At 38.1% G+C, this 13,735-nt stretch overlaps 3 protein-coding genes across 3 annotated transcripts; all 3 read left to right on the forward strand.

The window, feature by feature from the left end:
• Positions 1–6: 6 nt before the first annotated feature.
• On the forward strand, positions 7–1,626 carry LOC107848477. Its single transcript, XM_047400006.1, has 3 exons — positions 7–435; positions 520–576; positions 1,050–1,626. Exons 1-3 carry the CDS (start codon positions 391–393, stop codon positions 1,197–1,199), a joined length of 252 nt encoding a protein of 83 aa, XP_047255962.1. The 5' UTR covers positions 7–390; the 3' UTR covers positions 1,200–1,626.
• A 980-nt stretch (positions 1,627–2,606) lies between these two features.
• On the forward strand, positions 2,607–7,096 carry LOC107848569 (glutaredoxin-C4). Its single transcript, XM_016693359.2, has 4 exons — positions 2,607–2,850; positions 5,154–5,227; positions 6,697–6,795; positions 6,887–7,096. The coding sequence occupies exons 1-4, from the start codon at positions 2,684–2,686 to the stop codon at positions 6,958–6,960; spliced, it is 414 nt and encodes a 137-aa protein (XP_016548845.2). The 5' UTR covers positions 2,607–2,683; the 3' UTR covers positions 6,961–7,096.
• A 2,338-nt stretch (positions 7,097–9,434) lies between these two features.
• On the forward strand, positions 9,435–10,235 carry LOC107847201 (kiwellin-like). Its single transcript, XM_016691417.2, has one exon. It carries the CDS (start codon positions 9,465–9,467, stop codon positions 10,014–10,016), a length of 552 nt encoding a protein of 183 aa, XP_016546903.2. The 5' UTR covers positions 9,435–9,464; the 3' UTR covers positions 10,017–10,235.
• The last annotated feature ends 3,500 nt before the right edge of the window (positions 10,236–13,735 follow it).

Below are 13,735 nucleotides of genomic sequence, written 5' to 3' on the forward strand. Positions count from 1 at the left end.
GCGTTTGAGTTGCTCGAACACTTCATATCCACTTTTAGATGGTGTTCTTTCAGATTATTGCTACTTCTTTTGATGCCCCAGACATTCTTTCTATAATCTTGGTGCTTATGTTTTCGCTGTCCCTTTCAGGGACATTTATCCAAAGATTGCAAAGCGAACAGAGCCCATGACGACAACATCCATTCAGCTGAGGCACAAGATGATCCTTCTGGCACTCTTTCAGACCAGTCTAGTGATGATACATCTGAAGATGATTGGACTATAGGTTGTGAGACCCGAGGCACTAAACAGGACCGAAAACGCAACAATTATTGGTCAACACGTGAGGTTCTAAAGTTGGTGGAGGGTGTTTCCGAGTATGGCGTTGGCAGATGGAGTGACATAAAGAAAATGTTTTTCCCATCCTCAATGCGTCGTAGTCCAGCTGATCTGAAGGTACTCGACCGTTTAGTAACATATAATTTGCTGCTTCCCATGTTTTCTTTTGGTATGACTTTTTAGTCCCTTGCCTTCTGCCAGGACAAATGGCGGAATCTTTTGAGGGCTAGCTGTCGAAGATTGCAGAGCCGGAGAGGGGTATTCTCTTTCTCCTACCAATTGGAAACCTCTAATCTATAAATCGATTCTCTTTGATGATTCTTTGCACATAACCATAGGAACATCATGTTGCAAAACCACATCCTCTCCTTACAAGTATATCATCATCATAGTATTCTTTTGGCGCTAATGCTCTCGTTGACAAATAGAAGAGAAGTCATGGAAAAAAAAGCTAGCTGTCTCGTTATAACTTAAGCCGTGATTATTCTATCTAGTTGTCTTATCTATGAGAAGCGGAGCCTTGGAGCAATGGTAAAGTTGTCTCCATGTGAACTATATGTCATGGATTCTAACCTTGGAAGTAGCCACTAATGCTTACATTAGGTAGACTGTCAACATCACACCCCTCGGGATGCAACCCTTCTCTGGACCCTACTATCGCGGGATGCTTTGTGCTCCGGGCTATCTATTGTGACCTTTTTTTAAACTCAAAACTACATGACTTGCTGCAGGTTGATGCAAAGAAGAAGCACCGCATGCGCTCGATTCCTCAGAGTGTGTTGAACCGCGTTCGAGAGCTTGCTGTCATCTATCCACATTCGAAGCAACGTAGATCAAGAATCTCATCAACTGCATCCCGCGCCTCTTCTTCGAACGTGTAGTCCGATAACCATTTACCAGTGCTTGCCTATGAATGAGCAGATTACGTTGAATCTCATATATTAGATACTAAGGTACTTAGAAGGATCATATAAATTTGACAACAAAATTCTTGTAGTAACCGGTAAAGTTGCCGCTATGTGACCAGGAGTTCACGGGTTCAAGTCTTGTAAACAGCCTCTGGCGGAAATGCAAAGTAAGGCTGCGTACAATACACCCTTGTGGCGGGGCCCTTTCCCACGCATAGCGGGAGCTTTAGTGCACCAGATTGCCATTTTAGTATATATTTTTGCAAGAAGTAACTAATTCTTAACTTGTACAAGCTCAAACTAGAGAAACAATTACTTCTATGTCAAAATCTTTTTGACATGAAAAAATTACCTTGCTGGTAACAATATATGCAAAGCTGAAGAAAATGATTTCCCTTGTTAGCTGTGTATATTTTCTAGACTTATTAGGTATATTAAATAGTACTTTATTATGTGACTTGTTGGAATGTGGTCATATTAGTCAATGTATATATTTATGCTACGTTTATTACAAGAATATGTCGCTCCTGTGCGCGAGATATACGTGATGCCTAATATGTTATTATAAGAATATGTCGCTCGTGTACGCGAGATATGTACGTGATGCCTAATACGTTACAAGAATGTCTCTCCTGTGCACGAGTTATACGTGATGCCTAATACGTTGTTACAAGAATATGCCGCTCCTGTGAGCGAGATATACGTGATGCCTAATACGTTATTTCAAGAATAAGTCGCTCTTGTGCGTGAGGTATACGTGATGCCTAATCCAAATTAGTAAGTATCCAAATACGTTATGACAAGAATACATCGCTCCTGTGCGCGAGATATACGTGATACCTAATACGTTGTTACAAGAACTAATACGTTGTTACAAGAATATGTAGCTCCTGTGCATGAGGTATAAGTGATGCCTAATCCAAATTAGGTTAAGTATCCAAATACGTTATTACAAGAATATGTTGCTCCTGTGCGCGAGATATACGCGATGCGTAATCCACACATTAGAACCTAGATATGTTTCCCATAAAAGGCACACGTTCTAATTCTTGCCCATAAAATACGTTCAGGACATTTTAAGACGATGAACCTGCTCCATTGACCACAAGTTTTGCCTTATAGGCAAACATTAGAACTCATTTAACAGGGACAAAAATTAAAGTCCACGAACTTTGGGGACAAAAATTCAAAACCACATATTTGCGGGACAAAAGCTCAAGATCGAACACTTTTGAGGATACTAATGTAATTTCCATCGTCAAGTGGCTATTTGTGAAATTCATCCAACAATCCAATTTTATCATCAGCCCATAACCCAAAACCCAAAGCCCAATGCCCAAGGCCCAATCATCTAAATACACCTTTTTCTTTTTTATTTTCCAATTGAGAGATCTTGAAAGAACCATAGTAATTTTCAACTCTTTCATAGCTCAAAGAAAATAAAATACCATACAAAAATGGCCAAATTAGGTGCATTTTCCATTTTGTTACTGATAGTAAGTGTAACAACAGTATTATTATACACATCAAGATTTGGTGAAGCTGGAGGAGATTCATCATCTTCCTTTGTCAAGAAGACTATTTCTTCTCATAAAATTGTTATCTTCTCCAAATCTTATTGCCCGTCAGTTTCTCTATCTCCCTTTAACCTCTTTTTTGGTTTTTTTTTTTTTTTTAGCTTATTACTCTATTGTTTTAATTTATTTATTTGATTTTGACTCAGATACGAAGTTTAGGAAAAGAAAAAAAGTAAGACATGAATGTTGTGATTCTAGATTAAAGATATTGTTTTTAAGTAAACTTTAATTAGAGGTGTATTTTTACTAAACTAACCTTATTTAACTACTACTACTGCTGCTACTTTAGAGTAAAGTATCTCTTATTTTATATTATTTTTATCAACCTTTTTAGCTAATATGACAGTTTTTTTTACCTGCTGTGGACACCTTTTGTCAACCTTTTTAGCTGGTGGCACCTGTGATGTGGCCCCATTTTATGTATTAAAGGTGCCATGTCAGCACAAAAGGGTGACAAAAATACGTTAAAATTGAGTTCAAGGGGGTAATAGAATGCCTGTGAAGTTAGAGTGTGTCGTAACAACTTTGACCATAGTTCGAGGGTACTAGATGTTTATCTCGCTACTTTAAGTAGTTATTTAATACTAAAGTTAATATGGGAGAGAAAAATGAACAAGTAAATTGGAATATTTATTTTAGTATAAGTAAATTGGAATATTTATTTTAGTATAGGAGCCAATTAAAATGGGCTTGAAGGAGTAATTTGTTTTGTTTTATTTTGACTTGGCACGGAGTTTAAGAAAATAAAAGGAAACTTTTGAATCTTGTATGTCTTAGATTGAATTAAAGATATGCAAATTTTGTGGCCTTAACCATGCCAAAGTATAAAATTGGAATTAAAAAGTTGTCAGAAAAAGGAAAGAGAGTTCTTTTTGAAACGGACTAAATGAAAAAATAGCATAAACAAATTGAAACAGATGGAATAAAATTTATCATAATGCTCTTTAGTCTTGTGGTTTTAAGTTTTAAACATGTCATGTGTAGTTGTGAGATTAAAGAGTCGTCAAAAAGGTAAAGAGACGTTTTTTTGAAACGAATAAAAAGGAATGTAAGATAAACAAATTGAAATGGAGGGAGTATGATTTTGTTTCATTTGTAATTGTGGATTATATTTTTCATGTCCCTTTATAATGCAGTTGTATCTCACCTGCCCTTTTATGGTCTTTGATTGTCAAATCAATGTGATAAATATAAAGAAAAAGGAAGATATGTTAGTTCGGGAAATATTGAAAGATATAACAAATTTGTAGCAACTGTGGCGATATTCACACAAAACGTGTTCTAATATGGAGCCTCTTTTTGGCTGGAGGTAGGCGTACGATGCAGGCATTAATGATTAACCGATCCAAAGTTTTTCGACCTATTTTCGAATTTGGGATGAATCTAAAACTTTCATTGATATTCGATGGGAAAAGTCCCATGTTACAAAATGAAAATCGAATTCAAGAAAAGGTCTTGATTTCAGAACTACATAGATAATTGGCCTACTAACATAGAAAATGTCAAGATAGGTCGTGCCAGACCTTTAGGAAAAACAAAAGAGAGGAAGGATAAGCTTAAGGCCGAGTTGGGTAATCATCATTGTGGTCATAATAGGGCCTCAAAATTTGCAGAGTTGATTATCCCTCTTGAAAACAAAGATTTGAAGTGGTCTATAATTTACTGAGTATTCGGTATAACTCACACATTCGTGTACAAACCAGTGCAGACAAAGTAACACGAATTTCTCCGGTAGTCAGTCTATTTCCATCAGCCAGCCGGTGGGAGCGAGAAGTTTGGGATATGTTTGGTGTTGCTTCCATCAATCATCCGGATCTACGCCGTATAGGTGGTACTCCTGAGACTTCTCGGGCGGCCATCCCTAGTTGTCTGAATCCTTTTATCCATCGAATTCTATGGGTTCATACTCGGGATGTGCTGCCGGAATGGATTCACTTCCTTCTGGGTCCATGTGCATTACTCCCCCATCCCGGGGGTCGTATATGTCAGGATCATGTTCTGAGTCTTCCTCGGGATCCTACTCCATTTCCTCTGTTGGCTCCTCCGGATCTTCTGCTGGATCCTCCACCATTTTCTCTTCTGGTTTGTTGTCAACTAACAGTATGAGATGATCAATGAATCCTATTTTGTACATATTCAGCTTCTTAAAAAGTATATATAATGTTTACGTGGAGAATGATAGAGGGACGGACCATTATCCCCGAGTTTTGAAGTCTGTGGTTGGCTCCAGACGTATATTCTCTGTCTCAACGAAAAATATATATTATGTCCTGACATGCAAAAACTATTTATTTGTGTTTATTGGTATATTATAATAACTGTTTATATCAATTTTTTTGATGCTTAGCAGGTACTGTAAGAAAGCAAAGGCTGTTTTTAAAGAGTTGAAGCAAAAACCTTATGTCGTTGAGCTTGACGAGAGAGGTATACTTCCTTTGCCTCTAGTCTCAACTCCAAATTTCCTTTATCAATCCCCACGTGTTGTAAGACAGAATTATAGCGGCCAACCTTCTAAGGTTTTCTCAACTGTTTGCTATGTGAATCTCAGTAGTTAAGCAAAATTGTTAAGATACAATGGATCACATCTCATTACGCTTTCCATGGCCAATCACATTTTCTACGATTTCTTTACAAGGTTGATTGTACTTATCCAATTAAAAGAACCATTTCCAGCGAATTGAGACTCAGAAATGTTATTGCATGCAATATCACATGCAGACTGTTGGGAGCCTCACGTTTACACTTTAATGTCGAAAGATATAAAGTTTTGGTTGAATGCTCAAATTTCATGTCGTATCAAAAGCCAACCATTTAAGCCGGCTTCTCACCATAAGACTGAATTTCAGGACAGTTTGAAACCTTAATATATTTTTAAGGTTATAGGGATTTAAATATTTCATTACCAGGGTTATAGAGATTATAGTGTCCCGCATGTATAAATTGAATTCATAAGGGTTTATATATTGCTCATCCCAAAAAAAAAGTTTGGATTCAATCTATGATGCTCGGCCTCTTCAAAAATATCGTCGGGTTTTTGTTAATGCCTCTGATCCTCCAAAGTTACGTATTTTTGGAGGATTTGATACATGTGTGACAACATTTTTCGAGGGGCCAAGCAACGTAGGATCAACTATTCAAAAAGGTTTATCGATGTCCCAAGCTTATTCCTCTTGTTGATTTAAATGAGCGTACTTCGCAGGGAATGAACCATTGAAAGGCAATTAACTTTTCTTCGCCAGAATATGTGTTAAACTAATTTATTGGAGGACATCCGTGTTAGTTTGTCTTACCTCTTTTTCTTTCGTTTGGTTAATTGTGAAGGGTTTTTTTAACATATAAAGGGAAGAGTTGAAGCTCCTATATGTCCATGTTATTTTCTTGTGCTTCTCTTCTGCTTGCTCTAAATTGAGTGTCTTCCGGCACCATGATGGTTGGCTTAACTTTAGGTTTGTTCCAAGCTTAGCCGAGGGTCCTTCACAAACAACCTCTCTGCCTCCACGAGGAAGGGGTAAGGTTTGTGTACAGTCTACCCTTCTAGACCCACTCGTGGGACTTCATTGGGTATGTTTTGTTGCTGTACTTCTAATTCAAGAAAGTTCTACACTTCGCTTCATACTTATACCCAGCAACCTATGCCCTTGAAGTTTCGGAATGATGTTATTGTTGTATATTATCTACCTTCCTGTTTCATACGTCTAACTACTATTTGTGGAAGGCCCTTGTAGTTGTTAGCAGGAGATTGTGCTTAAAGCTCCGATAGGCCTGATTCGCCTTTGACAAACACTGATTTTCAGCAGTAACTATTTGAACTCAATATAGAAGTTGAAAACGAACAGCCGATCATGTCTTTGATCAGAATCTTTAATCAAAATTCTGTTTCTTCCTCTTGTCAGATGATGGATGGAACATCCAGGATGCTATCAGTGAGATCGTTGGCAGGCGCACCGTGCCACAAGTTTTCATCAATGGAAAACATATCGGAGGATCAGATGGTAAGCTAACTCAAACCATATCTTAGTATACTCTGCTGCTCTTTCTATAGTCATAATCCCGCGCTTACAATGTCATCGATGCACTGTACAGATACCATCGAGGCGTATGAAAACGGGGAGCTAGCTAAACTTCTTGGTGTTAATGCTAAGAATGATGATCTTTAAGCTGAATTTGTTACATGTTTTCAAGTTCAATCACTTTGTAATATGAATCAGAACAGTTCTTTGCAGCCTCTTTCTAATAACTTCAAGTATTTGCAGACAGTGATTCTGGTATTTCCATCGTATTTGAAACGTTGAATTTAGTGTTGTTACATAGTTCATTTGAGTATATCGGATTCCAAATGAATCCCGAGGCCTTGGTGAAAACTTGGAATATCTCCAAGTTTCAGCTGATATCTGGTGCAAGGGAGGAGGTAGTGTGATCGCACTAAGGTTGTTGCGATTGCAACACCTGAATCTGATGCCAGGTTGTGCGATTGCACACCTGCATGTTGCGATTGCAACACCTGATTACCTGGAAGGGGTATAAATAGATCCCTTAGGTTGCGAATTAGCTCATTTCTCACCCATCTCGAGAGCAAAAACTCTAACGAGGCGATTGTTACTTCAGCTTAGAGTATTCCCCCTATACGACAGAAGTGAGGTCTAGGAAGGATAATGTGTACTACACAGATTGTATCCTTACCGTGAAAGATAGTGAAGTTGTTTCTGGTTGATCCTCGGCTTAAGAAAAGCATAATATTACAGTTTAAGAGAAGGAAGAAGCAATAATTACGTCTACAATTACAAACTGCAAATCGAGTCAAACCGACAAACCAATTAGAAGGAGTTACTATCGACGATAGTCTTTTAGTCACCTTGATATCGACTCATCACATATTAGGGTTGAAGAAAGTCCAAGAATTCAGATGTTCTCCGATACAAATAATATGTGAGTTGGGTACTGCATTGCTACCAAACTCAAAATTTAGAGTTTACGAGTTCAAAATTTGTCACTGAATTCATAATCGTCAAAGTTATTGAATTCACAATTAAATAACTATTACATATTTAATGATTTTCTAGCACGAATATATGATCTGAATAAAAAATAGTTTATCTTAAGTCGTAACTAATACTTTCCTTTGCCCCCTGAATATAATTATAAATATTTCAGCAATTATTGACCTTCAATTCTATATAGTCCATCGAGGCATCAACTTGTGAATTTATTGCATCACAAATCCAAAAATTGTTGTAACAACTTGTAAAATTATTTGATGAAATAACTACAAAGTGATGGGTGAAAATGTATCAAATTTGATATGGATCACCTCCATGATAGTGGTATCTTATTATATATTTCAATATCTCCTTCCGTCTCATTTTATAGCGCTTCTTTTTAGTCTGTTTCAAAGAATAATTACATAAAAGTAATTTTAAAATTATTCTTTACTAATGAAATGGTTTATAATCACAAATTTCCAAAAGTTTTTTTATTTTTCTTAAATATCATGTCAATCAAAGGTATCACGTAAAATGAGATAAATGAAATAATTAATAAACACGTTTTTCAAAACAAACTTTGAAAATTGACAAATGATTGGGCACATAGATAAGTCGATAGAATTTAATGTAGACTACATCCAACCATGTAGTTGTCCTTCAAGCAATAATGCATAACTCATTAAAAAAAATTGTGCTCCCTCCATTTGTTTCATCTATTTTGATTTAATATAGAGTTTAAAAAAAGTAAAAAGAACTTTTAAATATTTTTATATTAAATTAAATATATGTTTAATGTATCAAAATGCATTTTAGCTTTGTGGTCTAAACCTCATTGTGGCTCCGTCACGGATAACATTGGATGAGTCATCTTGTAATGCTAATCGAATTCAAGTGATATCGTCGAAAAATTCTACTGTTAATTAATTAGGTTTAAATTTTAGCTTTATGTATATACATCCTATACGTTGTTATTATTTTTTTCGTGTGTCTATCTTTTTTATAATTTAATACCTTTTAGTAAAACTTCTGAATCCATGACTAAGTACAAGCTTCAATCAAACATCAAGTAGTCGTGCATGCATTCATTGAACTATATATTAGACCAATCATGACTGAAAACAATTAATCCATTAAGGGTCGTTTGGTTGAAAAATAAGTTATTTCACGATTAGTTATCCCATCTTCAAGGAGGGATAAAAAACACACTATAATTTCGGGATGAGTTATCCCATGCATTTTGTCCCAACCAAACATGGATAAGCTCCTTTTCTAAATTAATTTCGGGATTAGTTATCCTTTTCCCTCCTACCAAACAACCTCTATATGTAATTCTCATTTCATTAATTCTTCATTTCTTACTAACAGGGTTGCAGTGCGGTGATGAGACTAATGGTCTGATCTTACTTATAGGTCTCAGGTTCGAGTTCTGAATATGGAGAAAATCATGCTAGTACCGCCACCCCAGAATGGACATTACAGTATGGGATCTAAATTAGTCGGGACTCCAATGCGGTCACCGGATACCTGGTGGTAAACCCACCCACCCCTCACCCCCCACCCCCCCAAAAAAAAAGGAAAAGAAAATCTTCATTTCTTTGCCTATATATATCTGCCTATTAGCAATATCTTCATTACTCATACAACCACTTTCTCGATAAATTCTTACAAATATAGCCACTATGTCAAATCTAGCCTTAATTTTTTCTCTTTTCATAATTTGCACAACTTTCATAGCTTCATCTAACGCCATTTCGCAATGCAACGGCCCATGCAAATCATTGAACGATTGCGACGGTCAATTAATTTGCATAAGAGGAAAATGCAACGATGATCCTGACGTTGGAACCAGTATTTGCGGAGGAGGAACCTTTCCTTCTGTTCCTCCTTCTCCTCCGTCTACTGGCTCAACGCCAGGTATCCTTACCCTCAACGACTTCAGTGAAGGCGGAGATGGGGGTGGTCCGTCAGAATGTGACGAACAATATCATGACAACAAAGAACGAGTAGTCGCGTTGACTACTCGATGGTATGCTGGCGGTTCAATGTGTGGTAAACTGATACGCATTCGCCCGAATAATAATGGAAAAAGCGTAACGGCTAAGGTCGTCGATGAATGTGACACTAAAGATGGTTGTAAAAATAATGTTGTTGATGGTTCAATTGCTATATGGAAAGCTTTAGGGTTGGATACAGATTTAGGTAGAGTTCCTATTACATGGTCCATGGCATAGGATCGACGGATAAATTCTGTAGCTAAATAATTACGTATTAATTATCGATGATTAATACGATAAAATTGTTACGTGGTCCATGGCCTAGGAGATACTAATATTGTTAACCCTAAGTTGTTTAATTACTTTATTTAATGTGTTTGGTTGTCATACTAAAGTTTGAATAATGTTTGTATCATCTTATCTACTATAATATGTAATAAGATGGACATTGGAGTACCTCAAGCATTAGCTATACAAAAATATGAAGTTGCCATACTATTTCTTTGGGAAAAAAGTGAGAAAATTATCAATATTTTGGCGAAATTTGCAGTTACGCATCCTGAACTTTGCGGACCGGGCATGTTTTTGGCCAAAAATCGATTGGGCAGCCCCAAATAGGTTGGCGAGCGGCCTAGTGTGGGCCATTATGGGTTTTTGGGCGGTTTGGTTGGTCAAACAAGCAAAACGTCGCGAACGGGCGATTTTCGGGCCAAATCGGTGTGCTATAGCCCACAGTTTTTTGGGTGGGCCCGGGGCCGGGCGTGTTTTTGATCAAAAATCAATCGGGCTACCCCAAACAAGCTGGGGAGCGGCCTAGTGTGGGTCATTATGGTTTTTTGGCGGTTTGAGCGATCAAACGGACGAAACGGAGTGAACGGGCCATTTTCGGGACAAATCGGTGTGTTATAGCCCACGATTTTTGGGGTGGGCCCAGTGGCCAGACGTGTTTTTGGCCAAAAATCAACGCATGTACCCTAAATTAATAAAAAGAAATGGAAGAAGTAGACAAAATCATATTTTTTCAGTAACTTTCACATTAAATATTTTCTTATTTTTACTAGGTTATCCTATTTTTTCCAACACCTTTATAGTTTTAGGTTTAGGACTCTTTTATATACATAGAGAAAAAAAATTAAAAATTTGTCCTATACATAAATATTGGTGTGTTGCTAAGATGATTAAATATTGAGCCACCATTAAATTTGTATAATTTTCTCTTGACAATTAACTATTTGCTTCTTTTATTTTAGGTAACATTAATTTTCTCTTTATATTTATCGTCAAACATGTTCTTCTTTTTAGATTTCTTAATTACTGTTTTCTTCAACTCCATTATTCATCTTAATTATTTTTCTAAGATAAAAGTTAGTAGTATATTTTTATAGAGTTATAGACATTGAAATTTTGTAGACCGTACAAGAAGAATCTAATTTTTGTTAGAGTTCTTGGAGGCCACAATAGCCTAAACCTAGCTTGTGTCTATTCAAAACATTAAATTATGCCTATATAAATGGATAAATATTTCCTGAAAAATGCATCTCCGACTCCAATATCCCATAAAATCACGAGATACTCACAAAGAGTCATCCTACGTTTGAGAAATTAATACGCTACTAATGGAGGAACAGAATGTACACATATCGTTTATCAATAAAATTCTTGTTTCTTGATACTTTTTGTTTGTGGTTGAAATTTATTTTTCATAAATTACATTATGTTGATAACAAGAATATTTTGTTATTTGATGCTCTTGAGTTTTCAATTTTTCTCTTCTCTTTTTTTTTTTTTTTTTTCTTTTTAATCTTTTATATTACGAATCTTAGTTAGATTGTAGAGTACTAACAATATTTTTGCTTTAATTTGATGTGTCATGTTTTTTTTTTTTTTGATGATCGTGTTTAGTGAAACGTGATATTCAACAGATTTTGAGATCGAACAACATTTGCTATACGCATTTATGCAATTAATAAAATAAGCATGTTTCTTTTTATTTTATTTTTTACTTTTATTTGGTGTTTATTTATTTTAACGTTAATTGCTAATTTTTTTTATAAAAATTAAGTAAGATAAAAAGGTCAATCAAAAATAAAGAGTGAAATGAGATAGAAAAAAGTAGTTGTAAATTGGTGAAACTTCAAACCTTCGTAACTTTGAGCTCAAATATCCATTTGAGGTGTTTCTTTTTTGAATTTGCATATTTTTTCAAGATGTACGTGGGGTGCGCCGGGGGTCCAGGCGTAGTTTGAGCCGAAAATCAACGGGGGCGGCCCAGGCAGGCTGGGGAATGGTCTAATGTGGTCCCTTGGGTAGTCAAATGGGCGAAACGGCGCGAAAGGGATATTTTCAGACCAAAATGGTAAGCTATAGCCCACGGTTTTGGTGGTGGGCCCGGGGTCCGAATGTGGATTAGGCCAAAAATTGACTGGGGCACCCCGAGCAGGCTGGGGAGAGACCTAGTGTGGACCCCTGGGGTTGGCAGGGCTATTTGAGTGGTCAAATGGGAGAAATGGTGAGAATGGGCTATTTTCGAGCCAAATCGGTGTGCTATAACCCACGGTTTCCAGGATGGACCCGGGGGCTAGGTGTGTTTTTGGTCAAAAATCGATCGGGCTACCCCAGGCAGGATAGGGAGCAGCCTCATATGGGGTTTTGGGGTGGGCCGGCCCATTTGGGTGGTCAAACGAGCGAAATAACGCGAATGGGCCATTTTCAAGTCAAATCGATGTGCTAGAGCCCACGGTTTCTGGGTGGGCCTGGGGTCCGGGCATATTTTTTGGTCGACAATCGACTGAGGCACCCCAGGCAGGTTGGAAAACGGCCTAGTGTGGGGCTTTGGGGTGGGCGAGGCCGTTTAGGTAGTCAAATGGACGAAATGGCGTGAATGGACCATTTTCAGGCCAAATTGGTGAGCTTATAGCCCACGGTTTTGGGTGTGGGCCCAAATTCTGATCGTGGTTTAGGCTAAAAATGAATTGGGGCACCTCATCCAGGCTAGGGAATGGCCTAGTGTAGGCTTTTGGGGTCGGCAGGGCCATTTGGGTGGTCAAACGGGCAAAATAATGCGAATGAGCCATTTTTGAGCTAAATCGGTAAGCTATAGCCCACTATTTTAGGGGTGGGCCCGGGGTTTGGGAGTGATTTGGGCCAAAAATCAACCGAGGTGCATTAGGAAGGCACGATCTAGTGTGGGCTCTTGGGATTGGTGGGGCCATTTGGGTGGTTAAAAGGGCAAAACTACGCGAACAGGCTATTTTCAAGTGAAATTGGTGTGCTATAGCCCACAGTTTTGGGGGTGGGCCCGGGGTTCGGGCGTGGTTTAGGTCAAAAATCAATCGGGACACCCCAAGCAGGCTGGGGAACGACTTAGTGTAGGCCCTTGGAGTTAGCGGGGCCATTTGGGTGGTCAAACAGGCAAAACGACGTGAAAGGAGCATTTTTGAGCCAAATTGGTACGCAATAGCCCACAGTTCCGGGGGTGCGCCTGGTCTTCGAGCGTTCTTTGGGCCAAAAATTGATTGGGAGCACCCAGGCAGGCTGAGGAGCGACCTAATGTGGGACCTTGGGGTCGGTGGGGCCATTTGGGTGGTCAAACGGATGCAAAGGCACGAACGGGCCATTTTTAGGCCAAATCGGTATGCTATAACCCACAATTCCAGGGGTGGGCCAGGGGCCCGGACGTTCTTTGAGCCACAAATTGACCAGGTCACCTCAGGCAGGCTAGGGAATGGCCTAGTGTGGGCCGTTGGGGACGGCGTGGCCATTTGGGTGGTCAAACGAACCAAAACACACGTCCTCGAGTTTGCAAAACATTCACACATTGATGATTTAAAAATGAAACAACATTAAAGGACAAGGCACCACCTATTTACTTACAACCTCTTCTGAACTAAATATTATTGTGAACTAACACTCAATATATTAAAAATGAATGTTTTCCTTATTAAAATTTTACTTTT

Source organism: Capsicum annuum, chromosome 11 (genome assembly GCF_002878395.1).
Source record: "Capsicum annuum cultivar UCD-10X-F1 chromosome 11, UCD10Xv1.1, whole genome shotgun sequence".
NCBI lineage: Eukaryota > Viridiplantae > Streptophyta > Magnoliopsida > Solanales > Solanaceae > Capsicum > Capsicum annuum.